The sequence below is a fragment of the Passer montanus genome, unplaced genomic scaffold (genome assembly GCF_014805655.1).
Source record: "Passer montanus isolate IOZ18808 unplaced genomic scaffold, ASM1480565v1 scaffold125, whole genome shotgun sequence".
Taxonomy (NCBI): domain Eukaryota; kingdom Metazoa; phylum Chordata; class Aves; order Passeriformes; family Passeridae; genus Passer; species Passer montanus.
In genome coordinates, this window is record NW_024359278.1 from 262,157 (window position 1) to 288,206 (window position 26,050).

The 26,050-nt window shown below is 35.7% G+C and overlaps 1 protein-coding gene across 4 annotated transcripts in view; it reads left to right on the forward strand.

Moving 5' to 3' along the window:
• The window catches only part of LRBA (LPS responsive beige-like anchor protein), a 367,482-nt gene that overhangs the window by 39,574 nt on the left and 301,858 nt on the right, over nucleotides 1-26,050 (forward strand). For all 4 annotated transcript variants that reach the window (XM_039698441.1, XM_039698442.1, XM_039698444.1 and 1 more), the window contains exons 3-22: nucleotides 1,028-1,259; nucleotides 1,383-1,483; nucleotides 3,680-3,775; nucleotides 5,734-5,855; nucleotides 5,961-6,087; nucleotides 6,863-6,982; nucleotides 7,292-7,438; nucleotides 8,285-8,482; nucleotides 9,263-9,396; nucleotides 10,629-10,737; nucleotides 10,849-11,001; nucleotides 11,586-11,754; nucleotides 13,212-13,291; nucleotides 14,618-14,680; nucleotides 16,455-16,552; nucleotides 18,744-18,836; nucleotides 19,630-19,738; nucleotides 20,277-20,358; nucleotides 21,994-22,117; nucleotides 22,367-22,559. In XM_039698441.1, coding sequence (XP_039554375.1) covers nucleotides 1,028-1,259; nucleotides 1,383-1,483; nucleotides 3,680-3,775; nucleotides 5,734-5,855; nucleotides 5,961-6,087; nucleotides 6,863-6,982; nucleotides 7,292-7,438; nucleotides 8,285-8,482; nucleotides 9,263-9,396; nucleotides 10,629-10,737; nucleotides 10,849-11,001; nucleotides 11,586-11,754; nucleotides 13,212-13,291; nucleotides 14,618-14,680; nucleotides 16,455-16,552; nucleotides 18,744-18,836; nucleotides 19,630-19,738; nucleotides 20,277-20,358; nucleotides 21,994-22,117; nucleotides 22,367-22,559 — 2,550 coding nt within the window. The remainder of the gene's footprint in view (nucleotides 1-1,027; nucleotides 1,260-1,382; nucleotides 1,484-3,679; nucleotides 3,776-5,733; nucleotides 5,856-5,960; nucleotides 6,088-6,862; nucleotides 6,983-7,291; nucleotides 7,439-8,284; nucleotides 8,483-9,262; nucleotides 9,397-10,628; nucleotides 10,738-10,848; nucleotides 11,002-11,585; nucleotides 11,755-13,211; nucleotides 13,292-14,617; nucleotides 14,681-16,454; nucleotides 16,553-18,743; nucleotides 18,837-19,629; nucleotides 19,739-20,276; nucleotides 20,359-21,993; nucleotides 22,118-22,366; nucleotides 22,560-26,050) is intronic.

A 26,050-nucleotide genomic window follows, 5' to 3' on the forward strand; every position in this document is an offset into this window, starting at 1 on the left:
CTGAAGCTGGTAATGGCCAAAGCCTATCAAAGAACACCTCCACGTAGGACAGAAATAATAACACAAACTTGCAGAAGTGAGAATGAGCTGAAATATTTTTGGTCATGAGTCCATTTTGATAATTTGAGTCAATGATACCTGAATTCTTGTTTGTATGCTGGTATATAATGGTTATTTTGGTAAGCATGGCACATTTTTAAGGTTAATACTGCTCTAAAGTTCAAGAGAACTTTAAAGAGTGGATGGAAGGATGGTATAAATGAGTTAACTTAGTATAAGTATGCAAGTGAGAGTGGAGCAGGTTATTTCGTTCCCCTCTCCACCTCCTCTGCACAGCCACATGTGACCTGTTACTCAGTGTATGTTCAAACAAAACTTCCCTCAAGGAGACCTGAAATATTACAGGATTTAAGTGTTGTGGCCAAGTCACAGCCAAAGGCTTGGAACGGTGCTGCTCTTCCACGTGCCTGCAAATACAGCAAGCCTTTGCTTCCTTTGAGTACCTGGGACTGCTAATGAACCTGGCAGTTTAATTGTTAACCAGCTTTAGTCACTGGAATGTCTCATAAGTGTTTATAAGTGGCAATATTTCTGATGTGCATCAGCTCCTTTTGGCTAGAATTGCTCTCTTAATGGAGATTTGTTGAGCAAATGTGAAGGAAAGCTTTTAGGGTCACTCCAGGTCATTTAAGATATCTTGCCTGCTTTGTTGGGCTCACTTGTTTTAGAACACTCACTTGGTGTCTTCACTTTTCAGCTCAACTTGAGACATCTCTGTCCTAAACTACCCAAATGTTTCTCTGCAGCAATTCTCTAATAATAGTTGACACCTTTAAGAGCACCTTTGTAACTCAACAGAACTTGAAACAGAAGAAAAATAAGATGGTACATTGATATTGGCCTCATTATTATGTTTTTTCCCCTTTGTTAGTTTTCTTCTCACAGAATGAGTAACTTTAGGTATAGAGTAATACTTTGATAGAGTTGCCTTAAGCTTTTTTTTTTTTTTTATATTTTTCTCTGCAAGCTCGTTGGGGGCCAGTTTGACTTGGAAATGAACTTTATCATCCAAGAAGGAGAGGGCATCACCTGCATGGTTGACTTACTTGATAAGTGTGACATCACCTGCCAGGCTGAGGTTTGGAGCATGTTCACAGCAATCCTGAAGAAAAGCATACGGAATCTTCAGGCCTGCACAGAAGTGGGGCTTGTGGAACAAGTGCTCAGGAGGATCGACAGAGCTGACAGCATGATTGCAGGTACAGCCTCCCCCAGAGTGGGACTCAAACTGTACTGCTTCTCATGGACACAGTTATTAGATGATAAAAATTTGACTCTGCATTTTATTAAGCGCTTATGTCGCTGTTCTTTCTGCTTTTCAGATCTCTTAGTGGACATGCTCGGTGTGTTGGCCAGCTATAACCTGACAGTTCGGGAGCTGAAGCTATTCTTCAGCAAGCTGCAAGGAGAAAAAGGGAGATGGGTAAAAGAAAACACAAAACTGAAACAATTTTTGTGGTGTTGCTTTTGTTTTTCCTAATTTTCACAAGTTAAGACTGTTCCAAAAAACTTCATGATAAACAAATTTTGAATGTACCAAAAAATATAGAGAGCTTTCTTATACTGTATAAAGACTCTTTTTACCTGAAAGCAATTAAAATACAGAGAGTAGAATAGTGATGAAGTTAAATTTCTTCCTGAACCTGTAGACTATATTGGTCTTTTTGAACAACTGTGACTCTTAAGCGTTTTTATGCACATAATTTTGTTTTTGATTCCAGCTATGTGAAATTAAAGGAAAAAGACATAGGGTTTTTTTTTTAAACTAGAAGAGAGAAATAAAAAATGCCTACAGAGATAGATCTGTTTGCTCTCATTTTCACACTGCTGTACTTCACCTGAAGATTAAAAAAATTTATGCTGTTAGGGAAGTGAAAACTTTGGCAGAAATTGAACTGAAGGAAATAAGTCCCAATGAAAAATCGTATAATTTTTCTCTTGTTCCTGTGTGTAATAGAAAGGGACCCTTTTACAGCTGAGAAGCCACCTTCCCTAAAGTAAAAATGCTTATGCTGTAGAGGCCACCTGATAAAGTTTTGTTCAACACACTGTTGTTGTTTCACTGGACTTGGGAACTATTTTAACAGTCATTTTACCTGCTTTGAATTTAAATTCAGCTCCTGTTGTTTCTGAATACTCTGGCTAGTGTAGGGGAGAGGTAGCTCTGTTGGCTTCAAATAATTAAAAAAATAGTATACCATATAAAAGCAAGTATGCACACATAATACTGCAGACTTTAAAAGGACCTTTGAAATAAATAACTCTGCAGATCTTAACCTCCTTAAAGAAAAATACTCTAAACTTTATAGGTGGTTTAAACTTAATAATTGAACATAGAGAGTATATTTAACTGTAGGTAAAATAAAGTTGTCTCTGTAACATTAACTTTTTCATTTCCTGTCTCCCTGCTATTTGCATTTAATTTCCTTTCCTTATTAAAGACCACATACAGAGGAAAGCAAGAGAAAAATGCCACAGTTGGATTGCCAAGGAGTTGTACAGCTCCATAAATCTTAAAATCAGCAGAACTGAAAAGATACCAAGTATTTTGCTGTAACACAATTTACCTGGTTGAATTCTATAGCAGTGCAGACATCTAAGCTGCTTTCAGCATTTCCTCCTCAGTTTTAACTCAGATTCTTGAAGCACTGCTTAGCTGACTCCAACTTTGGTACATTTGAAGTACTTGTGATGGATCATGCAATGCTCCAACATCAGGCATAGTTTTCAGAGAGTAACTGTTAACAGCAGGGTGAAAAAGAGCGCTTTCAGGAAAATATCAGGATTATAAAATTGTAGTTTAAAAATAGATCTGCCAGAAAGTTGTGGTGTGGTGAAAGAAAACACACAAAATTTTCCTGTCACTATGATCAGTATTTGCTGTTCTGTTGTTGTGAGCTCATGCACTTGATTTGAAGTTTATAGTTGCAGACAATTATAATAAAATCAATGGGATATGGGTGGTGGAGAAGTGTTAAGTATTCACACTGAGCACTCAGATTAGGTGCTCCAAAATGCCTTTGGAGCATTGAATCTGTCTCCATGGACTTATGTGAAAGTATAAACCAAATCAGTTTAATCTAATGTATGACTGTTGTCCTGATGAAAATAATCCTTCTGCTGATCTTCCCTCTCCCTTTTGCTAGCTATTCCCTGTCTCCCTTGTGCTGGCAGAGGTTTCACACAGCCACTTCCCCGAGCAGCTGTAATTAAACATTGGTTTGCATTTGTTTTCCCTAAGTTAGTTTTCATCAGGACCAGTTCATTTTCTTTAGCTTACAGCAAAGTCATACAGAGAGCTGATGGGAATGAACACACAGTGGCAGGCATCAACATTTAGGGTCAGTTTAGTTGATGTTGGGTGATTGTGGCTCTGGCCTTCAAGTCCTTTGTGAAGTTACCTAATTAAATTTAATTCAGTGCATCTACTGTATATTGTGTGAAGGTATTCATGACTGTTAATGTTGTTTCATTGAGAGTGCTGAGTGTCTTAGTAGGGTGTTATTCAACCATACGCAAAGTTTTAAGATGTGTTGGAATTTGCTTTTTGTGTGTATAGTTTTTTCTTTCTTGGAGGTTCGTTTTACTTAGTTACAAATGTAATAATTCTCTTTGTCAGCCACCGCATGCTGGGAAATTACTGTCTGTGTTAAAACACATGCCTCAGAAGTATGGACCTGATGCCTTCTTCAACTTCCCAGGAAAAAGTGCTGCAGTATGTAGATATTTTACATTTCTTGTTTGTTTGCTCACTGTTCTATTAAGGCCCTTGGTTATTTTCATTTGCAGTGTTCTTTATCTCATCTGTCATTGTCGTAGAGTTTTAACCAAATTTTTTTCTCTGCCTAACACCTACACTAGTGCCTGAATGAATCGTGTTTATAATAGATGTCACTACAGAAGGACAACTACTAGTACATAAATAATGGATACAAATTAGGCTGCTTTTTTGTGTTTTGTTGGTTACTTTTCAGACTGGTTCAGTTAAATCATGTTGCAAGGAGAATATACCGGCTTTTCACTGTAGATGCTTATGAGAAATCTTTGAGAAAGCATTGATCCTAGATATTTATAGGCTGAATAATACTGAAAAAGATTAAATTTAGCAACAATCAGACTTTTTGTAATTGTTCCTGTGACTCATTTCTAAGTTCTGTGGTGTTCACTTGAAAAAGAATTTGAAACTAAATAGACAGTTGGAAAACCCTGTGCAGAATCTTCTGATGGAATTCAAGTATGTCAACACTTTTGCTTCTACAATTGTAGAATGAAAAATTATGTTAAAAATTTCATGCTTAATTCAGAATAAGATTTGAATAAGATTTATCAGATGACTCTTTCCAGTTTTCTTCACATAAACCCATTAGCTTTCTGCCTTGGTGGCTTGAGATTGAATTTCACCAACTTGATGACATAATGAATTATTTTTTTGCATGAAAACCTTGGAGACTGAAAAATGCCGACTACTAGAAAACTGCTCCTGCAGTTTTGTCATATGCAACAGAAGTTGGCAATAGACAGACATGTTTGTGTTCATTTTGGTTATTGATGGTTTTCTATTTAACTTCTGCTTTAACTTCTGTTAATTATGTTGATTGCTTGAACCATATTTTATGATATTGGGGTGGTTCAGTAACCTTTTTGTAGGTATTTTTATATATATTTAAATTAAGAAGTTTAAGAAATTAAGTATTTACTGTAATTACTCTGTGATCCATTGTGAGTTAAGTCAAGTGATAATGTTATCAATTTCCAAGAGTTGAATGCAAAGATATGGAGACTGGTTAGTTAGCTGATATGCAGAAGGATTTATAGCATTTTGTGTGGACAGGAGTAGCTGAATGGAGCATGGGAACATAATAACAAGTCTGGAGACACTTGATTCTTTGATGTTTTTTTATTCATCGATATTGATCATCTGGGTGTCATCTTTGATCAGAGGTTATGGCAATCTTAATTGAAGTGTGTATTGCAAATCTGGGCTGCACACCAACAGAAAGTTAATAGTAATGCTAAAAAGCCCAACCCACTGAAAAACTCCAAAAAATAAACCCCAGCTGTTTGAAACAAAGGATTCTGCCACATGGTTTGTAACTCAAGGGCTTCGAACTGAAAACACGGTGTTTGATATGAAGATTTTGTCTGGTAGAGATTGCATTGTGTTTCATTTGAGGAAGTTAGAAATTCTGTGTAATACTCACTGGAAGCCTACTTAAATATGAATTTCAGGAGAGAAAATAATTTATTAAGTGAAATGTGGCCAGCTTTCCCTGTATGATCAGTTATTTTCCTGAATACCAACACTGTGAAAATGGAACTGATTATTTTGTCAGGTTACCATAAAACCAAACCAATCTGAATTTGCATTTTGAGAAGTTGTTATTCCATAAGGCTTTCACTAAAGTGTTTAAATTTTGAAGCATAGGTTACTATTAATAATCTTTTTTGAGATATACAGGTCAGTTTTTAACTATTTAGGTTAATAAAATATTGTAACAATCAAGTACAAAGAGAACAGAAGTTAGGCCAGATTTTTTTTCTTCAGTATAGAGGAACTGTATACATTTGCATTGTGCTCTGTTTATCAGCATATATTTGTAGAGTGTATCTTAAGCTGCACAATTTTACTGTTGTGTTGATCTTTCTGCATGGATAACTTCTTTCTTTCTTCAGGCTATTGCCTTACCTCCTATAGCCAAGTGGCCATACCAGAATGGATTTACTTTCCACACTTGGCTAAGAATGGATCCTGTAAATAATATTAATGTGGATAAGGATAAGCCTTATTTATATTGGTGAGTATTATGTAAAGCTGATATTGCTAAAGTTCAGTTTCTATTAATTGTTCAATGATTTCTGCATCCATCTGTGTATGTGCTGATTTTGTTCTGATTTGTCAGTTTTCGAACAAACAAAGGACTTGGTTATTCTGCTCACTTTGTTGGAGGCTGCTTGATTGTAACGTCCATAAAATCCAAGGGAAAAGGTTTCCAGCACTGTGTAAAATTTGATTTCAAGCCACAAAAGGTGAGTGAAAATAATAAAATCATTCTAACATGTTTCACGAGTCTAAAATTGTAGCCTTGGAGTCTGTATTATAGCTGTTGATTAATCTCATCTTTCTGTAGAAAAATAGTTACACAGGAATGAGCAAAACAAATAATGTGTTCTTAATTCTTATTTCTTTTTAATTTTACAACTAAAACATGAGTTGATTTTATTCCTGATGTTCAAGACTGACTTGCCTATTAGGTAGTGTTATGTAATGTTGGATGTTCCCTTTTTAACTTAGATATCTGACTAATGTTTCTGGAATTGATGTAAACATCTCGTGGGAGAACAGGCCTTCTCAGGAATTCCTTATCAGTAATCCCATGCTGTAAATATGGATTCTGTTTGTGATAATTTGACATGCAGAGCCTTTGAGAGGCTTTAGTCTGGAGCCATCCTTGCTCTGTGGAATGGCATTTGTAGTAGTCCATCCTGCTAAGAGTAGCTCAGTTTAGAACTTATTTACAGAGTACTTTCAGTGTAAATTTGGTTCAGCATTGTCATAAAGATTTTTGGAGTTATATGCCATAAATACCTTTTAAGCTCCTGTGTGGAAAGAATGGCATATTATTCTTTGACATAGCAATGCAAGAAGTCTCACCGGTGAATTATTAATCTTTTCTACTTAAAATATATCTTTCAGTCTTAATTCACATAAAGAGTTGAATTTGTTCTTCCAAGCCCCACTTGAATGCTTAAGCTACTCCCAAGTGTTTACAGAGTTATATCAATTGTTTTTTTTATTGTTTAGTGGTACATGGTGACTATAGTGCACATCTATAACCGCTGGAAGAACAGCGAACTCCGGTGTTATGTGAACGGGGAACTGGCATCTTATGGGGAAATAACGTGGTTTGTCAACACCAGTGATGTGAGTAATCCCTGCACACTGTCTACAGCTGATCATCTTGATGCATTACAGAGATATTCTTTGCCATTTTATTAATAAACCTCCCCCATTTTATGAATTTTTAAAAAATGTTGAAATAAAAGTGGTAACTTTTTGGTAGAGGAATAAATTGTGGTTTTATGCATCTCAGAACATAATGCTTGTTTCTGCTGAGGCCCTTAAGTACTTGTTTATGTAAAAATATTCCCTATGAAATGCATATTTTTTTGCATGATTTGCTTGTGTAGCATGGATTAAACCCTGTTACTGGGTTCTGTTTTCTGTTTTCAGACATTTGACAAATGTTTCCTGGGCTCCTCAGAAACAGCAGATGCCAATCGAGTGTTTTGTGGGCAGATGACATCTGTTTACCTTTTTAGTGAGGCTCTCAATGCTGCTCAGATCTTTGCCATTTATCAGCTTGGCCTGGGATATAAGGTATCTTAGAACTGACTTTCTTAAGTTTAATTCTTTATGGTAGGTGTTAAGAATGTTGTGACACCTCTGTGTCCAAAACAAAAAGATTTTACATTGTAATATTTTTATTAAACTCTTCTATGTTTCTTCTGTAAGCCTATGTATGGCCTTAGAAGCTACAAGTAGGCATTATTTCAGTTTCATGACTTCTTATAAAACAAAAAGAATGGCGTTCCTGTTTGCTTCTCAGAATTTCCATGTTGGTGGTTTGGAGAGGCAGAACACAACTGTTATCTCTGACTGGGTTCACTTTTTCACTGAGGCTGAAAACTTTAGATCAGTTATGATGTATTTGTTTTAGAAACATGGCTTTATAGTTACTTGTGCTAGTGGGGTTTTTTAATGTGTGAAGTGAGTGCTGAGGATTAGTTTTGTTGCAGTGATTTATTATTTGTTTTGTCATAGCCTGAGGGGCACTAATTGAAGGCTGTTGTTCCCCAGCAGCTGTACAAACATATGCTAAAAAAGATGGTTCCTTTTCTATCTGCTCCTCAATTATTAGTTCCTTCTGAGTGAACATTGCTGACAGTCCTGCTGTTTCCAGGCTAATGTGGTTCTTGTACATTACCCACCATCCTGGCAATGACAGTCTTCAGGGGCCAAAAGAATTCTGCCATTTTAATGCTGTAAATTTGACTTTGAGTCTTATAAGTATTTGGTTCTTATGAGAACCTTTCCTTATGAAATATTGCTTGATTAAAGAAGTAATATTTTAATCATTTTTTGCAATAGTTCTGATCTGTATCTTCAGTGTGCTTAATCTGATTTTTTTCTCCTTTCCTTCCTCAATCCTGCTTCCCAATCTAGGGCACGTTCAAGTTCAAGGCAGAAAGTGATCTCTTCCTCGATGAACATCACAAATTGTTGCTATATGATGGCAAACTCTCCAGTGCTATTGCTTTTATGTACAATCCAAGGGCTACAGATGCACAGCTGTGTCTTGAGTCGTCCCCTAAGGATAACCCTTCTATTTTTGTTCATTCACCACATGCCCTCATGCTGCAGGTAAATCAACATTTTCATAGACTTGGAGGGTACAAATGATTTCTGTTTGAAAACCTAAAATCCAGTTTTATAGGGATTTTGATATGGAATTGTGCATAGGTTGGGTTTTTTTGGGCTGGACCTGCCCTGTTTCTTGAACTAAAGAGCATGCAAAAGAATCCTAACAAAAAAAAAAAAAAAAATTCTGTTAGTAAATACAAAGGCTGGGTTGGCTTTGAAAAAAAATCCTTCTTCCTCACTTCTGACTAGTTCACTCCCCTACAGATGTTCCCTATCTCCCATCCTTTGCCCTGTTGATATAACCTATAGGTTGGGGTTTTTTGGGTTGGACCTGCCCCTGTTTCTTGAACTAAAGAGCATGGAAAAGAATCCTAAGAAAAAAAATTATTCTATTAGTAAATACAAAGGCTGGGTTAGCTTTGAAAAAAAAATCTTTCTTCCTTACTTCTGACTTGTTCACTCCCCTACAGATGTTCCCTATCTCCCATCCTTTGCCCTGTTGATATAAAATCCTTTTCTTCCCTGTGCTTTGAATGCTACCTTCTGTATATTCACCTGAGGATCTGCACTGTAGATCTGTGTCTACAAGTATCTCTATCTAAAGCAGTAGGTCAGGTGTACTGGGCATTTACTGTGACTCTGGCAGCCAGTTTGGTTTTGCTGTTGCTTTATCTTTGGTAATAATACAGCTTTTTTATTGAAGAAATTAAAGGCTATTTTAACAAACTTTTTATCAGTGTCTGAAGGAGGTTTCAATATTTCTTGTTTCTTCTCTGTCAGGATGTGAAAGCAGTCTTGACACACTCCATCCAAAGTGCCCTGCACTCCATTGGAGGAGTGCAGGTGCTTTTCCCTCTCTTTGCACAGTTGGACTATAGGCAATATTCCTCAGACCACATTGACACAACTGTTTGGTGAGTGCAAGTACTTTCTGTGTCCTGGGCTTTGTTTCTTTGAAGTAAATGAAATTACCTATTGTTTTATCATTGTCTTGTGCAACAATGAATTATGTCTAACAACAAAAAGGTTACAGGCAGGACCTCAAAGTGCTGTACTTCTTTGCACCATGTGTTCTGTGAAAGGTCACAGAGAATCAAAATGTACACAAATTTGATAGCTGACAATTTTTTTTTTTCTGTGTAGCAGAATTATGGGTAGTTCTCTTGAGCTTATTCTTTTCAAGGAGAGAATTCACTGGGGGAGGCTTCAAGAGAAACTCTGGGAAGGCTGAATTTTCAGCAACATGAAACCATGCCTTGGAATATTTCTTTGTTTTGTTTCAAACTTCAGATTTTTGGAAGATACTGTTATTTATTGTTGCTGCTAGGTTTTTCCTCTGGTTTGAGCTCTGTTTCAACTCCATCCAACTTCTGAACATCCAGACACAGGCTGGTGAAGCTCTAGAGCTCCTAAGTTACAGAGCAGCAGTAAAAGCAAAGGGCTTGATTTTTAGAGTTCTGGTGTAATTTGCTCTGATTCATTGCATTTGTAGTTTTATGACTGTTTAAAGATTATCTGTATCCATATTGTTTCTTAGAAGGGATGATCACAATATTCCTTCAGCCCATCTGTTTGTGTCTGGGTGTTTCCTGAGCTGGCTCAGACTTGGGCATCTATGTGATAAGTCAGGGATTTGATGCAGTTGCAAATTGGCCCAGCAGTGCAGGGGTTTTCAACTGGTTAAAGTCTTAATCCACAGGCAGTAGTGCCTTGAAAGGAATATTACCTCTGGCAGCAGCACAGCAGCAAAGCTGTGTCTACAAAAATATTTGCTCATCTGATAGCTTATGAATTAGAATGGCAATCATAACTGATGTTGCAGAAGTTTGTAGTTGAAACATGAAGCAGAGAGTAGTACAAACTTAACTGTTGCAAAAATTGCAAAAATTCAGAAGTATTTTCCTTTTATATGGTTATCTCAGAATCCAGAATTTCAAGTTAGAAAAGCATTAATAAAATAAAGAAGTTTTTTGAAGCAAGCATTCAAAATTTAGTCTTGCTTTTTGTTTTAAAAGTTCTGATTTACATAACAGAATATTTACATAACATGTATCTCAGGGTTGTGTGGTGGGAGTGTTAATTTGGAAGTACTTTGTCTTGCTGTAACCCTTTAACACATTTCTGTTTACTAAAACATGCTTTCCAGTTCTACTTTACTGGCATTCATCATGGAGTTGTTGAAGAACTCTATTGCTATGCAAGAACAGATGCTTTCCTGTAAAGGCTTCCTTGTGATAGGACACAGCCTAGAAAAGGTAAAGTAAATCTTCCTTGATGTTTTACATTAATGTTGAATTTCTTTTTTTGAGTTAAATATTTTTCCTAGACTGTTGCAGTGCTCTCCTTAAGCAAATCTTCTTTTGCAGTCTTCCAAAGCTCACGTTACCAGAGCTGTGCTAGACCTTTGCCTTGCCTTCTCAAAATATCTGAGCAATTTACACAATGGGGTACCCCTGCTGAAGCAGCTGTGTGATCATGTTCTCCTGAATCCTGCAATATGGATTCATATCCCAGCACAGGTAAAATTGCTTATTCTTATCAATAAGGTATCTTACTGTGTATTGATTTGGGAGTGTTGATACTAAGCCTTGACTTCAAAGAATTACGAGTTCATCCAGGAACTGTCTTCAGCCTCTGCTTTGTTGCATATAGTGGTCAAGTTTTGCAGACTCTCAGGGTTTTCTGGGATTTGGGAAACTTGCAGTGTTCTGCAGAACAGAGTTGTGACTTTTGACCCAGACTGGGAAGGAACTTTGAATGGTTTAGTTGGGAAAAACTCAGCAATTTTTGAAGAGGAAATGATCTTGGTTGTCAGATTTTAAGTCTTGATATAAATTGAAAGTGAGTGTTTTTGTTTTGGTGAATTCCTGTTCTCTGACAGTGAAAAATTTTGATCAAATCTTTGCAGCTGAAACCTTCCTATCAGCACTGCATAGTTTCAGAAATATAATTGAATTTTTCATCACTTTTCAGAGGTTTTAAGACTAAGCTATGCTGTGAAAATCTATTTAGGACATTTTGATTGATGAAATGTAAGAATTCAGTTGTCTGAAATGCTGTAATTCAGGTGTGATGATTTTTGTTTTCCTGACTGGGGGTGTAGGTTCAGCTGACCCTGTACACTTACCTGTCTACCGAGTTCATTGCCACTGTTAACATTTATGGAGCGATCCGGCGGGTTGGGACGGTTCTTTTGGTCATGCACACCCTCAAGTATTATTACTGGGTGGTGAACCCTCAGGATCGCAGTGGGATAACTCCCAAGGGCATAGGTATGTACATAGATATATATTGATTTTTATTCTCACAATCTGTTTGTTTTTAAAAAAAGTTTTATATGCAATGTTTAGAATGGAACCGTCAGTTCTTCAGAAATAATTACATTTCAATGGGATGGGTTCCCTGTAACAGTGTGAGTGGTGTGCTTTTGTCCTTGAAAGATTTTTTTTCACAATCCATAGGAAACTTTCTTTAGAAGTCATATCCTCTGTCATCAGACACCTATGTAAACTGATACTGGACAGAGATGGTCAGAGAAATGGTAGGATGTTGGAACAGTAGAGCTTGGGAATATAGTCTTCCTCTGTTATTTTTGGGATTTCAGAGAGAGAAGCAGGTGATGGGAGAGAGCTAGATTTACTAGGGGTGAGTGCTCCCTAGATGAGTCTGACTTCCTGCCACCAACTTCTTGAAATTACCAGCCTTGCCTGTTAGAGGGCTGTGAGGATTGTTTTGTAGTATTTTTCATCCTTTAAGAAGCAAAGCATGCGTGTTTTCTCCTTTATTTTTAGGCTCTTGTGGATTTACTTATTTTCATAACTCATTTATTGAGCCTGAGGCAAGTGGATGAGTAGGATAGTCTTAGTAATGCAGTTTAATGGCTTACTTTGACTAGGCTGGTTTATTCTGAAAATAGCTGTTCTTAAACCAAAATATGCCTGTGGGCCTATGCTCTTCATAAAACTAGACTCATATGATCACTTTCATTTTCTAGATGGTTTGCTTTTCTGTGATGACTAAGATCATGAGAACTGTGACCCTACAGGCAAATGTAAAAACTATCCCCCAAAATGTATTTGCAGCATTTCATTTGCTTTCTGTACCAAAGCTTTTGCTTGACTTTGACAGTTGGTTGCACCTGTTTTTTTAACCTTGCCTCTCCTGGGAGCTACTGAGTGTTTGAGTATTTAAAATGTTTCTTTGAAAGTCTGCTTTACACAGAGATGGCAGAAGCCAGTCCTTTTTGACTTTGATTTAAAAATTTAAGTCATGTCTTTCAAGGTACTCTTCATACATGGCATTGTAAGATCAATTTTTATGTATTTAGCCAGTGTATAATAATGGCATGTAGCTCTTGCTTTGAGCTATGGCAGAACTGAAGAAAAACCTGTAAACTGCAAAAATTTGAAATCTGGAAATTCTGACCTAAAGCTCTTGTATCAGTCTTATTCCTTGTATGAAGTTGGATTGTAGCACTACAAGGAAACATTAAAATCATCAGAATTTAGATGAAGCTTTAGTGGAACCTCACTAATCAGACATTTTGCTAATAAAAAGTGATAAACCACAGTAGTGTTTTGTGGTCTGAAACAAAGGGTGGGAAGACTTAGAATTGAGCCTTCTTCACCCAGAAAATGCCTTTTATTTTTCATTTTGTGAAAATGCTGTCTGTGCTGTTAACTGTTAACGACTGTTAATTTTTATTTTATGTATCTACTTTATTTTGTAGATGGTCCACGGCCTACTCAGAAGGAGATTTTATCCCTGCGAGCATTTTTGTTGATGTTCATTAAACAGCTAGTCATGAAGGTATGATAGCTGTAAATTATGGTAGGATATTTGAGTTTCCTTTCACAAAAAAATGCCTAACATGCTTTAAACATGTTGAATTTTGTGATAGCATATAAACAGAAAAAGCCATGTAAGGTGCTTCTTTCTGTTGTGGCTCTTGCCATGGACAGCAGTGCTAAAGGATGCATATTTTTCATTTTATCCCCCTTTTAAGCTGTTTGTATTAGAAGTGGAGCTGTTATTAGCTTTGAAATGTTTACTGGTGGGGAAATAAGTATTTATTTTTTTTTTTTAATGAATGGTATCAGCTGTGTCATACGTGCCTAGAGACTAAATAGAATCATTTGATACTATGTGCTGTGGGTCAGTGGGACAGAGGAGGATAAGAAAGACTCTATCAGTAAGTTTCACAACTGTTTCTTGGGCTTTAGAGGAATATTGGAATTCAGCAGCTCTGTTGCTTATAGGCTCTTCAGGACCTTTTCCTATCATAAGTTTTTGGTCTTTCTGTGTAAGCCCTGCTCAGCAATAACAAAAATCTCTGTGTTATCAACGCTGTTTCCATCACAAATCCAAACCATAGCTGTGTGCTGTCTCCTGTAAGTAAACTCTACCTCAACCAAAACCAGCACAACAAAAAATAGAACATCTGTTGAAAAAGATTGGATTTGATCCTTTGGCAAGTTTTCTGTTTGTACAGTGGTGCAAAATCTTTCTGGGAAATGAAAGACTTGGTTTAAAAAATAAAAGCCCCTGAAATGAAGAAGCCTGCTTTTCTCATCCTGTTCTAAGAAGAAACTGTTGTTTTTTATTTTATTTTCACAAAAAATACCTCAAGGTATATTGCTGGCATAGGTGCCATAAATGATTGAGACTTCTTCAAAGTTGATAGCAACTGAAGATGGGCTTCTCTAGTAGAAAATAAGAAGCAAACATAGATATGGCTATAGCTAAGTGGCTTATAATTAAACTTCCAGATCTGCTTTTGAGTCCTTTATGCCACCTCAATTGAATTCTTCTATTAACAGGAAGCTCTCAGTTCAAATTGACTGTATCAATTAACATGTATTACTCTAACAATTTCATATACAATAATGCTATTTATATTGTTTTTATGCCTGTGTAGAAATTGCTTTAAAACACTTTTATGGCATTCAATGGGTGCTTTTGGGGACAGGGAAGAAGCTACCTTGCAGCTATGAAACTATTACAGGATCAAGTGAAAGCAAATTTGTTGTGTGGTACTTGCTTTGTGATATAAACATTTCTTGTAACAATGCTGTTTTTTTGGAAATAGCATTCTATACTTGAAAGCTGATACTTAAAACCTGTTTGTTTTTAAAGGACTATGGAATAAAAGAAGATGAATTGCAGGCTATCCTCAATTACCTGCTTACCATACATGAGGTAATTTTTAATTTGGAGGGTGTGTTTATGAGGAGTAGCATACTAGTGCTGTTTGTGATCAAATGTTTGAATGATTTCAAATATAACCTCCTTTGTGCCACAAGATGGCTCTGCAGAGGAAGTAGCAAACATTGTCCAATTCTTTAGAGTAGTGTGCTGATATGCCAATATTCTTGCAGTGATTTAAGCACTATGTTCCATGTTAGATTGAAGTTCATTAAGTAAGTCAAAATGGTTTCTTATGTTCTACAAACCAATTTACCAAGCAGAAAAACAGATGGTGAGACTGACTTTAAAAAAAGTCAAAACCTTGTTTTAGGCTGCCTAAGTAATATTTTTTATTTTTCCTCTCTTTTTTTTTATTTTGCTTCTTAAATAAAGCAATAAAATTGAAAACATGCATTAAAAAATAAAGATGTATGTTAATGGCGTCTAAGAGAAGCATATAAACTTAATTGGGAGAAAATGTTGGTTACCACTGATACATCTGCATCTTCATATTTTAGCACCAGGAAAAGGCACTTTATGCCAGATGCAACATCAAAGACAAGGGAAATGGGGACATAAATCTAACTGATCTCATCTCTGTAAGGGTGCTTGAAATGGGTAAAATAAGGAATTAATTGAACTTCATTTCAAGCAGTATAGATTTTTTATTTTTAAAGAATTTTGCTTACACTTATATTTTCATTTTATTCTCTGTGCTGGTTACTACTACTTGCTATTACCATAGTCAAGCAATTCTACTTTATATGGAGAAGTAAATAATAAGATCCTTGGTACCATATAAGAATGAACTAAAATAGCAGAAGCTTTATATAGGCTTCACATGAGAATGTAATGTTTTAAATATCTTGACAGTTTGCATACTCATGTGTCAAAGATCCATGAATGCTGAATCCCACAATCTGACTGTGAATTCAGAAAAGGATCAACAAAAAAAATTAAATTTAGCCTTCTCATATGGCTAAATAATGATAGCATCTGTTAATATCAGATGAACAGAGATGTTCAGGAGGATGTAAAACTGATTTTCTAATTGAGGGTTAGAGTATTTGTTCAGATTACTCTAGAGTAAAGAATCAGAGTAATTTGTTCAAAAGTATTGGTCACTGTTTTATTTGTGGACTCTTTTTGTTTTAAAATAAGCTTTCATTTTAATACTATGGAGTATGGGAAAAGACAGTTACATTTGTTATTTCTTAGGTTATTTTTAGTTACAATGAATTTGGAACAAATTAATGAACTGTAGCTTAGAGTGATTTAAATTAAAAGTATGGAAAAATTTACTAAGCGGCTTGAATTACCTATTTAAAATATTGTCTGTGGCAGGTGGTAGTATTTTTTTCCTCATGGTTTGGACATTTCTGAGTAGAAACTTTTCATTAAACACCACCCTGTGCCCCAGAAAATGTGCAGCCATTTATTTGTAGCTCCTGTGCAGGAAAGGATTGGGAAATACACATGCAAACAGAGGAGCACGTGTGTGGAAGGAAGTAACATGGTCTAAATTTCCATTGCCTGTCAAATCCTTACATCCCAGACACTGATATATCACTTTTCACCCTAAACAATTAAGTACAGTTTTTGCAATGTTTTCTCCTGCACTTGCCTTTACAGCTGTAGTTCTTTTGATCTTGGCCAAGGTGATTTGGCCCTTAGTTTATTATTAATCTCCACATAGTTTTAAAATATTTATAGTGGTTCTTTTAGCCAAAACAATGTTCTAGTGTCTGTGTGTTGTGAATTCAAATTTGTAACTTTTATCCAACAGGATGACAATCTAATGGATGTCTTGCAGTTGTTGGTTGCTCTGATGTCAGAGCATCCTGGTTCTATGATCCCTGCATTTGATCAGAGGAATGGATTACAGTAAGTTTGAATTTTCTAAGTGGGAAAAAGGAAACAGTGTTTTGACCATACTGTTGCTTGCAAGAATTCCCATGAAATCTGAATGGTTCTCATCAGTGTGTGTGTTGCAATCATAGACTCCTCATCTTAGGAGATTTTTGGGTCCAGGTGTTCATTTTGACAAGAGGTGCTGTTGGATTTATTATCAAGGAGGTGTTTTTTTTTTTTAATGTTTCCAAGCTGTCAGTCACACTTAAAACAGGGAGTGATCCATTTCAGTCTGTGCATTGATATCTTCATCTACTGGTGCTCCGTCTTCAGCCCCCCATTCTTACAGATGTCTTAGAACTGGAAGGAGGCTGACAAAAATTGATTCAGATGTCTTCTGATCCTTGTTAGTTTTCTTCCTTTTTTTTTTTTCCCCTGTGGGACTTTTCCAGAAAAACTTTTTATTTGTTTGAAAGTAGCACTTTGTGCTATGCACTGTTTGGAATCTTCTTCCCAACAAACAGAAAAAAAGTGTTTAACACTATTGTGAGAGAAGAGTAGGGGAAGTAGCAAATTCTACTTGTACAAGTACAAAATCTCCTCGAGGAGTTAAGTTGTGACTCTTTTTGTCTTGTGGCTCTCAGAAGGGTGGTCATGGTATTGAACTTTTCTAATTTAACAGGAACCTGCCTGAGTGTAGTGGGGGAAAAATTGGTACAGGCAAACAAATGTAAGAACAGTTCACAAAAGGATATGGGGAATAGTAGTTCTCTCACTGTGCAAAGGCAGAGTCTCACTTCTTACATTTAGTTGCACCTATTGGTTAATCCCTGTTTATATATTTTTTTTCCAGTTGTCCTTTCTCAAGAGACTGCATTCAGGCATGTTTCTAATTGTTTTCTCCCCTTTTAGTGCTAGACTGATTTTTATTTTTCTTTTTACCCATTTTCATCAGATTTGATTTCATTTGTATGGTAATGTGTTACGTATGGGAAACTAATAAAAACTTCCAAAGTATTTGAATGTCAGGTTGGGTCTCCAATGCAGTACATTTGGTTTTATTTAACAACTAGCAGTAGGTGCTTTTTTTTTTTTTTCTTAACAAGTATATGAGCAAGTTAGCAGGAATAGTGAGTCCACAGCGAGAAATCACTTTTTTTTCCTGTCTCATTTGTTACCCTCCTTGCTCTGCTATTGTCTCCAGTCACTTAATGGAATGTTTGTATGCTTCTTGATAATCTACTTTTTGCAATTAAGGCATGATAATCTTGAAATTTAAAAATAATTTTCCAAAACTTTGTAAATATTTGGAGTTCTCTTAAAATTAAAAATGTTAGAGTAACCAGTCTAGTGGGGGGAAGAAAGAAAAAAAGAAAGGAAATGCTTTTCCCCTATACAATTAGGAAACCCTGACAGTTTCGAAAACCAGAGAAATGGATTCTGTTGCTTGAATGGCCAGTGTGTCATAAGTTGTGCTTATTTCTTTCCTTTTATAGTTTCTGTGGTTGCAGAATTCTCCAGGATAAATTATTTGTTATACATAACTGTTTTTTAATCACCCTTAGATTTTACCTTTAATTCTGGAATAGAACTAATTTTTTTCTTTTTTTGGTCTTAGTTCAGGTGTCCTGAGAATTATTTTTGGGTATAAAAAATTAAAAGTACCTAACTATTGACGAGTCCTCAGTTATGTATAAATAAGGCCTAAAACCTTAAAGTCCTTTGAACTCTTTAAAACTTGCAGATCTGAAATGCCATGTTGTAACATGGAATAATTTTGCAAAGGCTCTCCAAAATTCTTTACATGAGGTAGGCTTTTTCCTTCCCCCTAGTGAAATGATCCAAATTTCTTCAAAAATTTTATCTTAATTTATTTATGGTAAATGATAAGTACTGTGCCTTCTGTTCCAATATGATTTCATGGAACATTTGGAAATTAATATTTTGTTTTTTCAAAGAGAGCTTAGTAGTCCCTGTAGATAAGTAGAATCATATTTCACAGATTTAAAGATCTGTTGAATACTGTGAACCACAATCCAACTAGAATCAGATAGTGATGTGTCCCTAAGCACTTGACTGTCTAAAAAGTGATGAAAGAAATTGGATTTAACTGATAAATATATTTAGATGTCTTCAAAGTTTTTATGGGAGGTTTACAAGAACCAAAAACCTGCATTTGTTATTGTTCACATTGACAGAAGACCAATGTGTTTTCTCCACTTAGGGTTGTCTACAAGCTTTTAGCATCACAAAGTGAAGGCATCAGGGTGCAAGCTCTGAAAGTGATGGGATATTTCTTAAAGCATCTTTCTCCAAAGTAAGTACTGATTTGGGGCTTAAAAGTGAACCTCCCAAGAAAGGAAGGAGTAAAGGTAGGTTGTGACAGAAACATTCTGTTTGTTACTCTGGATATAAATTATTGGGTGTATATACACACATTTGTGTGTAAAGGAGAAAAAGCTATAGTGGAGGTTAATCATTAAATAGGCTTCACTGAAAAGGAGCTACTCTTCTTCAAGTCCCCCTCAGTCTATTTGTCACAAATATGATTTTGATATGGTGGAATTGCTTGTTGCTGACAGCTAGTGTCCAGGCATTATTGCTTCCTTGTCAGGCTGATTGAATCGTTACTTGCAGTATGGCCTCCTTCTTTTTCAAGTGAGCCTTTTCCAGTGAAATCAATAGCAAGAATTAGACTGGTGAGATGGAACCCCATGTTACTGAGAACTAGGTTTAACATGCCTTGAGTTGACTGATAGTAGATAACTATTGAGATTGCTGTCCATGGTTGCATTTTTGAGTGAAATGAGGGCAAAGGTGTGCTTTCCTCAGTGTTTATACAGAAATCCCCAAGGCAGTGTTTCAGCTTTTTGGGCCCATGGGTGAGTGGGCCTTATTTATGGAAGAAAGGTGTCTGACTTCAGGGAACGATTTGTCCTTTCAGAATCTCAACACTTCCCCTTTTCCTTCACCAAAAGTGGAAGACTTAAGGAACCAACAAGAAAAATATCTTACCAGTGATTTTGTGTTTCTTGAGGCACATGTTTTAAACTTTTTCTCCCCTAAAGCAAATGGAATGCATGTTGTTTAATCTTTCTCTGCCGTTTTAGGAGAAAAGCTGAAGTCATGCTTGGACATGGATTGTTCTCTTTGTTGGCTGAAAGGCTGATGCTTCAGACAAGCTTATTCACCATGACCACATACAATGTCCTGTTTGAGGTAGTCATACACTGTAGTTAGGATCCAATCTTTCTAATTACTTGTAAGACGTTGTTAGAAAATTGCTTACATATTTGTGCTGATATGTTCCAGATGACATTAAACCTTAGTGTGATGCAGCTGAATGCTGCTTTTTTTGCCCCCCCTTTTTGGCTCAGTACTTTGGATTTATCCCCTCCTTAACTTGGTTATGCTCATTATGAACCATTCTAGATAATGAGTAACCTGTATGTCTCAGCCAGATGCTCATGTAGATGTGGAATTTTATTATAGCAATGATCTTGCCTTAGGATAATTGCTTTGGTTAGATTCACATTCATCTTCCAGTGTACTTTAAATAACAGTGTGCACTTAAGAGAGAAATAAAATAATAAAGTAGCTTATAGAGTTTTAGAAACAGGATGAAATAAATTATCAAGAAAGTTAGTGGGGAGTTTTTGGATGATTTTTAGAATCATAGTGATTGTGCTGCATCCAACTATTTTTCAATTAACTGTCTTCATGTACATTGATATGGCATCTTCTTCTTTCTTGCTAGATTCTGACTGAACAAATTTGCACCCAGGTAATACATAAACAACATCCTGACCCAGATTCAACGGTGAAGATACAAAATCCTCGTAAGAATGATACATGTTTTTAAGTGCTACCTTAAGAAAACTCTGCTTTAAAAGAATCCCACAAATGAACAAGCTTATTAATTATATCTACCAGTATTCTAATCTCAGTTTTATTTTTTTTCACTCTAAAATACAGATAACTTGTATTTAATTTGAGTTTCATAGACAGTATGTCTCTATAACTTTTTGAAAGACATATTTTGTGTCTGTAGTTCATAACTCACCTTTTTTGGCTGTGCAGTCATATTATGAAATGGTTTTTCAAGACTTTTATGCACAGGATACTTTGATTTAATACATGTTAAGGTTTCAGCAAAATTCTGAATGCATTATTTAGTGATGTCAGACTAAATTACCTAAAGTATAGAAACACCTTTCATCTTTAATTACATTCAGTATGGCAATGCTAGGTGGAAAATAGGAGAAATGTATCTATTCACTGTTTTGGTTAGCTTACTTTATTGGAAATACCTTGATATGAAACTTTAGATGTTTTTTGAACTGAGAGAAAATACTGATCTCCTTTTCTGAATTATATACATTATGGATGTGTTCTGTGCATAATACAATGGACTTACGATAGCTTTAGGAGTTAACTTTTTTCTGGAGAAATGACAGATTTTTTACTTTTGTAGCTGCTTTGTCATTAAGTGTAGGTCACAATTGTAGGTTTACTTCAGGTGGAAAGTGAGGGAAGAGAAAAGAAAGCAAAGCAGATATGGAGGAAAGTAATCTGGTTGCATTATGCCATTTTCCTTCTGGTAAATTTGTATGAAGCAAGAGATGTTAGCAGGTTTCTGTTGCTTTCTCCTAAGATTTTTGGAGTGGACAGTCTCTGCTGTGGTCAGTATAGACTATATGGGGACTGAGTTGATTCTGAAATAATGTAGGTCTGGTAGGAAGAGTGACTTTTAGAATCCCCTTTTTTAGTTCATTACTGTTATTAAATTAGGAATTTCTCTTTAAAGAAGTGGTACAAGATGAACTGCAGCTATCACAGTGACTGTGTTCAAATTACACCCTAATTAATTTCCAAAGTTGACTTCTTTTAAAGTAACAAGAAAAGTCACCACCTTTCTGGTTCAAAAATTGCGATGTACCCTGAATTTTGACCTCCTAAAAATACAGAAAACATTGTGATGATAAGAAATAAAATTTTATATTGGGAAGGTTTTTTATAACAGAAACTGGTACGTTTAATGGGAAGTTGGTCACATTCTTTGAAAATTCAGTATTGTTAAGGTAGAGCAAAATCTCATAAGGTAGAACATTTTTCTCATATATTGGTTTTCTAAAGGTTTTTTTTTATGTGAACCTCATGTAAAAATTGTTCTGACAGATTTTGATAGCTTGTCAATTGTCATGCAGTAATATTTGTGTTGCTTAAACATGGTAATTCAATTAATTACATTTTCTTTAGAGGCATACAAATCCCCCTGATGGGTTACTAGGTTTGAAAAGTATTGGAAGAAGGGATTTGTTTTACTTAAACCTTCTGCTCATAGAGATGTGCTTTTTCTCAGTATAAAACTTTTTTTCGTGGTGTCACTTTCCTTGTGCAAACACTGTTGACAGGCCTTGTGTTTTATGCTGTGCTTAGTCCTAATATTTTGTTACTCATGAACTGTTTTACAGAGATTTTGAAGGTTATTGCAATCCTGATCCGTAATTCTCCACAGTGTCCAGAAACTCTGGAGGTCCGGCGAGCCTTTCTCTCAGATATGATTAAACTGTTTAATAACAGCAGAGAAAACAGGAGGTAAGGTGGTTTGCTCTATGCACAAGTATATAAAATAAATAATGAGTTTGATTTACTAGGAGACTTCATGAGGACAGATACAGCTTCACTGCTATTTCAGCAAATTTTATACTTTAGCAAAGTCTTCAGTATGAAAAGTTAGAGAAGCTTGCAATTTTTAAAAGCATATTGGATTCTTGACTTAGCTGTTGTATATATTTCTAAGCTGTATTTTATAATATGATTCAATAGCATGCATGTGTTTTGCAGGAGTTTGTTGCAGTGCTCTGTCTGGCAGGAGTGGATGCTTTCCCTTTGTTGTTTTAATCCAAAGACTTCTGAGGAGCAGAAGATAACTGAGATGGTGTACACCATATTTCGGATTTTGCTGTACCATGCAATCAAATACGAGTGGGGTGGCTGGCGTGTGTGGGTGGATACACTGTCAATCACACATTCAAAGGTGAGATGAATCAAATTTTAGGAGCATTTCTGAAAAATTTTGGTGCTGTTCTTGCTTTTTGTAGGAACACAAGGTGGCGCACCATAGCTATTAATCAACAAAAATACCTTTTACTAACATCAAAAGGTTGTAAAACAAATCAGTAAAAAGCAAAAACATCCAAGTTAAGGCAGATGCTTCTGTTGTTAAACTGTCATGGAATATGGGGTGAGAGTGCAAATCCATGCAGCATGAACGAGACTATTACCCTTTGTTATTGTTCTGTCTGAGTTTTGTTGTTGTTACAGCCAGAGTTACATCATAAAAGCTATTAGTGGTTCTGTGAATGAGGCACAGTAGTACAAAAGGTATTTTATACTGCTTTATTCTAAACAAAAGACTGAGGCCAGTGCGGGCCTCATAATTATTCTGGTTGCCAGAATATTTACTTAAAATGAATTAAGTTATAAATTACCTATTTCTAAATATGTGCAACTTAGCAGTGTGAAAAGGACATTGTGAATGCAAAAGATCACTTTATGATACTAAGGAATTGTTGGCATTTCTGAGGTCTTGCATTTTGAAAAAAATCTTTTTCTTAGAAAAGATGAGTCTCTGCAGACAGCAAGAACCTTGTTATTTTGCAGCTCTATTTATTGCATTCAGAGGCCCATAGTGCATTCTTGGGCTATGGGGAGACAATTGTAAGAATCTTTGTAATAAAAATGGCTGAAATAACTTTATTAAACAGTCATTTAGCTAAGTGGAATTCCTGTGCAAAGTGCCCAGGGCCACATTTTAACTCTTACGGAGATCACATTTTCAGTGTTGGACCATTCTTAATATGCTTTTTTGTCAGCAAAACCAGTTTCCTCTCTTTGCCCCAAGATGCAGAGAACATGGGTGAATTGTAAAATGGCAGGCTGTAACCAGAGTAAAGATCCCTAATGTCCTTTTATATAAAACTGGCATAATTTAGCATGTGTGTAATTGCTGGGAATCACTGGGAATTGTCCCTGGGGAAAGATGGAGAGGTGAATAAAGGAAGACCACCTTTTTAATTCTTAGTCAGAGCTTTGGTGTCTTGAATTTAAAAATTAGCTAGCACATTATCTTATAATCTGTAGTTCTATTCCTAGACTCCTTTTGTAAGACAATGTAATGTCAGAAATCTGTTTAAACAACATCTGTGTCAGAAAGGTTATATGGATTTTTGGTCATTCTTTTCAGTGACTTAATGTGGCTAATCAATGCTATAGAATTCCTAGAGAAAAAAACCCCAAGATTTTGTTGTGATGCCATGGCCAAATATCAAGAACAAAACCCGGCAGTTTTAGAAAAGACCAAAAAATAGATAGGCATAGATAATGTTGGTCTGGTTTATTAATTTCTGTTTTAAGAGCTGTATGTTTTTGTGAAATACTGTAGTGAATGAGAAGAGGACCTACTTCAGTCTGTGTTTCTCATTTTTTGTTCCTGGCATGGTGTGATAGGGAGGTGTCCTTGGTTGTAGGAGTAACTCCCTGTAAGTTTTCTCAAGTCTGACTTTGTTGACTTTCTGGTCAATGTGTAATAGCTGTCTGTTCTTCCAGCCCGTTTCAGAAGAAGTTGAATGATGGCAAGTTTGGAAATCTGTGAGTGGACAGGGTGTGGTGGTGGAATATTGAATGACTCCTAAAGGAATTCAGTTTGTTTGGATATCAGTACTAATACTAGTTCCAGAAGCCTAAATGACAATGTTTAAACAGCAAAAGCAGTCAGAAACTAACTTGACAATATTGATATGAATGATGGTGCCATTATCAAGATTTTAAAATTTCACCTTTATTAAGCACTTTCCGTTTGAACTTTTTTGTAAGTAATACATACAATTCATGCAACTAGCTATATAAAACTAGATGATTCTTCAGAGCTGCCTGTTAATTACATAAACATAAATTAGGATAAATCACAAAAAAAGGGCTTGAAAAATGTCCTTAGATAATTATAATGATTTTGTAATCCTGTTAATTTTTCTTATTTTAAGTAGTCTTGTATCCTGTTTTACCACCATTGAGATTCATAGAGATTAACACATAACCTGATGTAGGCATAATTCAGTGGGCAAATTGTTTGATGCTAAGTGCATCTCAGATGTTTTTGATTTCTAGCATGCTTTCAAAGTAATGTGGGAATTATGGAAACAAAAATATTTCCTTAACATTGCTAAAAGAATAACCAGTTTGGGTTTTTCCTATTTCTCTCTAATTGTATTGGGTTACTGCTTATTTTTCCTTTTTACAACCCTCTGTGCCATTCGTGCCACTAATTTATAACACCATTCTATGATAAAGAACAAGTACATAAAGGACCAGTGTTACACAATTGGATAGGTTTTGCAGAGCTACACATCAAGATACATGCAGCTGCTATAAAAAGCCAAAGAAACTCAATTGCAATTTTATTGTCCAGTTTGATAGATTTCCTGCCACCTTTGTAGCAGGGAAGCTGTTTGTCACTGTAACCCTCTCCTCCAACAGCTGCACAGCGTTTTATAAACAGCAGTGGCTTTTCCAGCATAATTGCACTGCATTGGCTTCCCTTGCATTCAGAATTTAGAAGGTGTGTAGGTGTGTGCAACCTTTTAAAAGCCAAATTTCTTAGTATTACTCATGTATTTTGTTAATTTCCATATTATTTTTGATTCTTTCCAGATACTAAACCATTGTATACAAAGGTGTTTAATCTGTTGCTTCTAGTTCAATGAAAATATTGTTGGAAAAATGAAATCACAGCTCCAGTTTGTTCTGACTCGCCAGTGTTGAATTTATGAAAGCATCCAAGAACTTCTGTTTTTTAAATATTGCAACCATGTTAACTCAGCCTTAGATTTTTATCTGTCTAGTCCTGTTACTTTTTATAAAGGAGCAATGATTTTGGGGTTAATAATAGGAAACAAGTAAAGAATGGTGGACAACTTCCCTTTTTATCCTTTCAGCTTCCCCAGGTTTTAAAAGAATAAAATTATTTACACAGTGCAATACACTCCTAAATTATCTGAATGTTTTAAACTGGCAAGACTAACATCTGCTTATTTCAGGCCCTTAAATATATTTTATTACTTAAAAGTTGATTCATGTTACCTTTCTGTTAAAGAAAATATAGTCAGGTGAAGAATGATATTTATTTTTATTTTTTAGTAGCTCAAGAAATTTTCAGTGAGTAAGACTCAGAGATGTTAATATGTGTAAATGCAGTTCTGTTTCTGTTTAAGTGGAAGAATTTTATTCATTGATGTGAATGAGAAGTATAATTTTAAAATGTTAATAGTGGGACTTTACAGTACAGTGTATTTCTAACTAATTGTCAGTTTTCAGTCTAAAGTACAGTTGTAATAAATATTGTGACTCTTAAGTAAATTTGCATATTCTTTTGTACCCTGCTCATTTAATTTAAGGGAGGAGAAAAAAAACCCAGAGCATTTATGTGTGCTATGTTTGCCAGGTTTTCATCACTGATGAGGGAAAACTAGC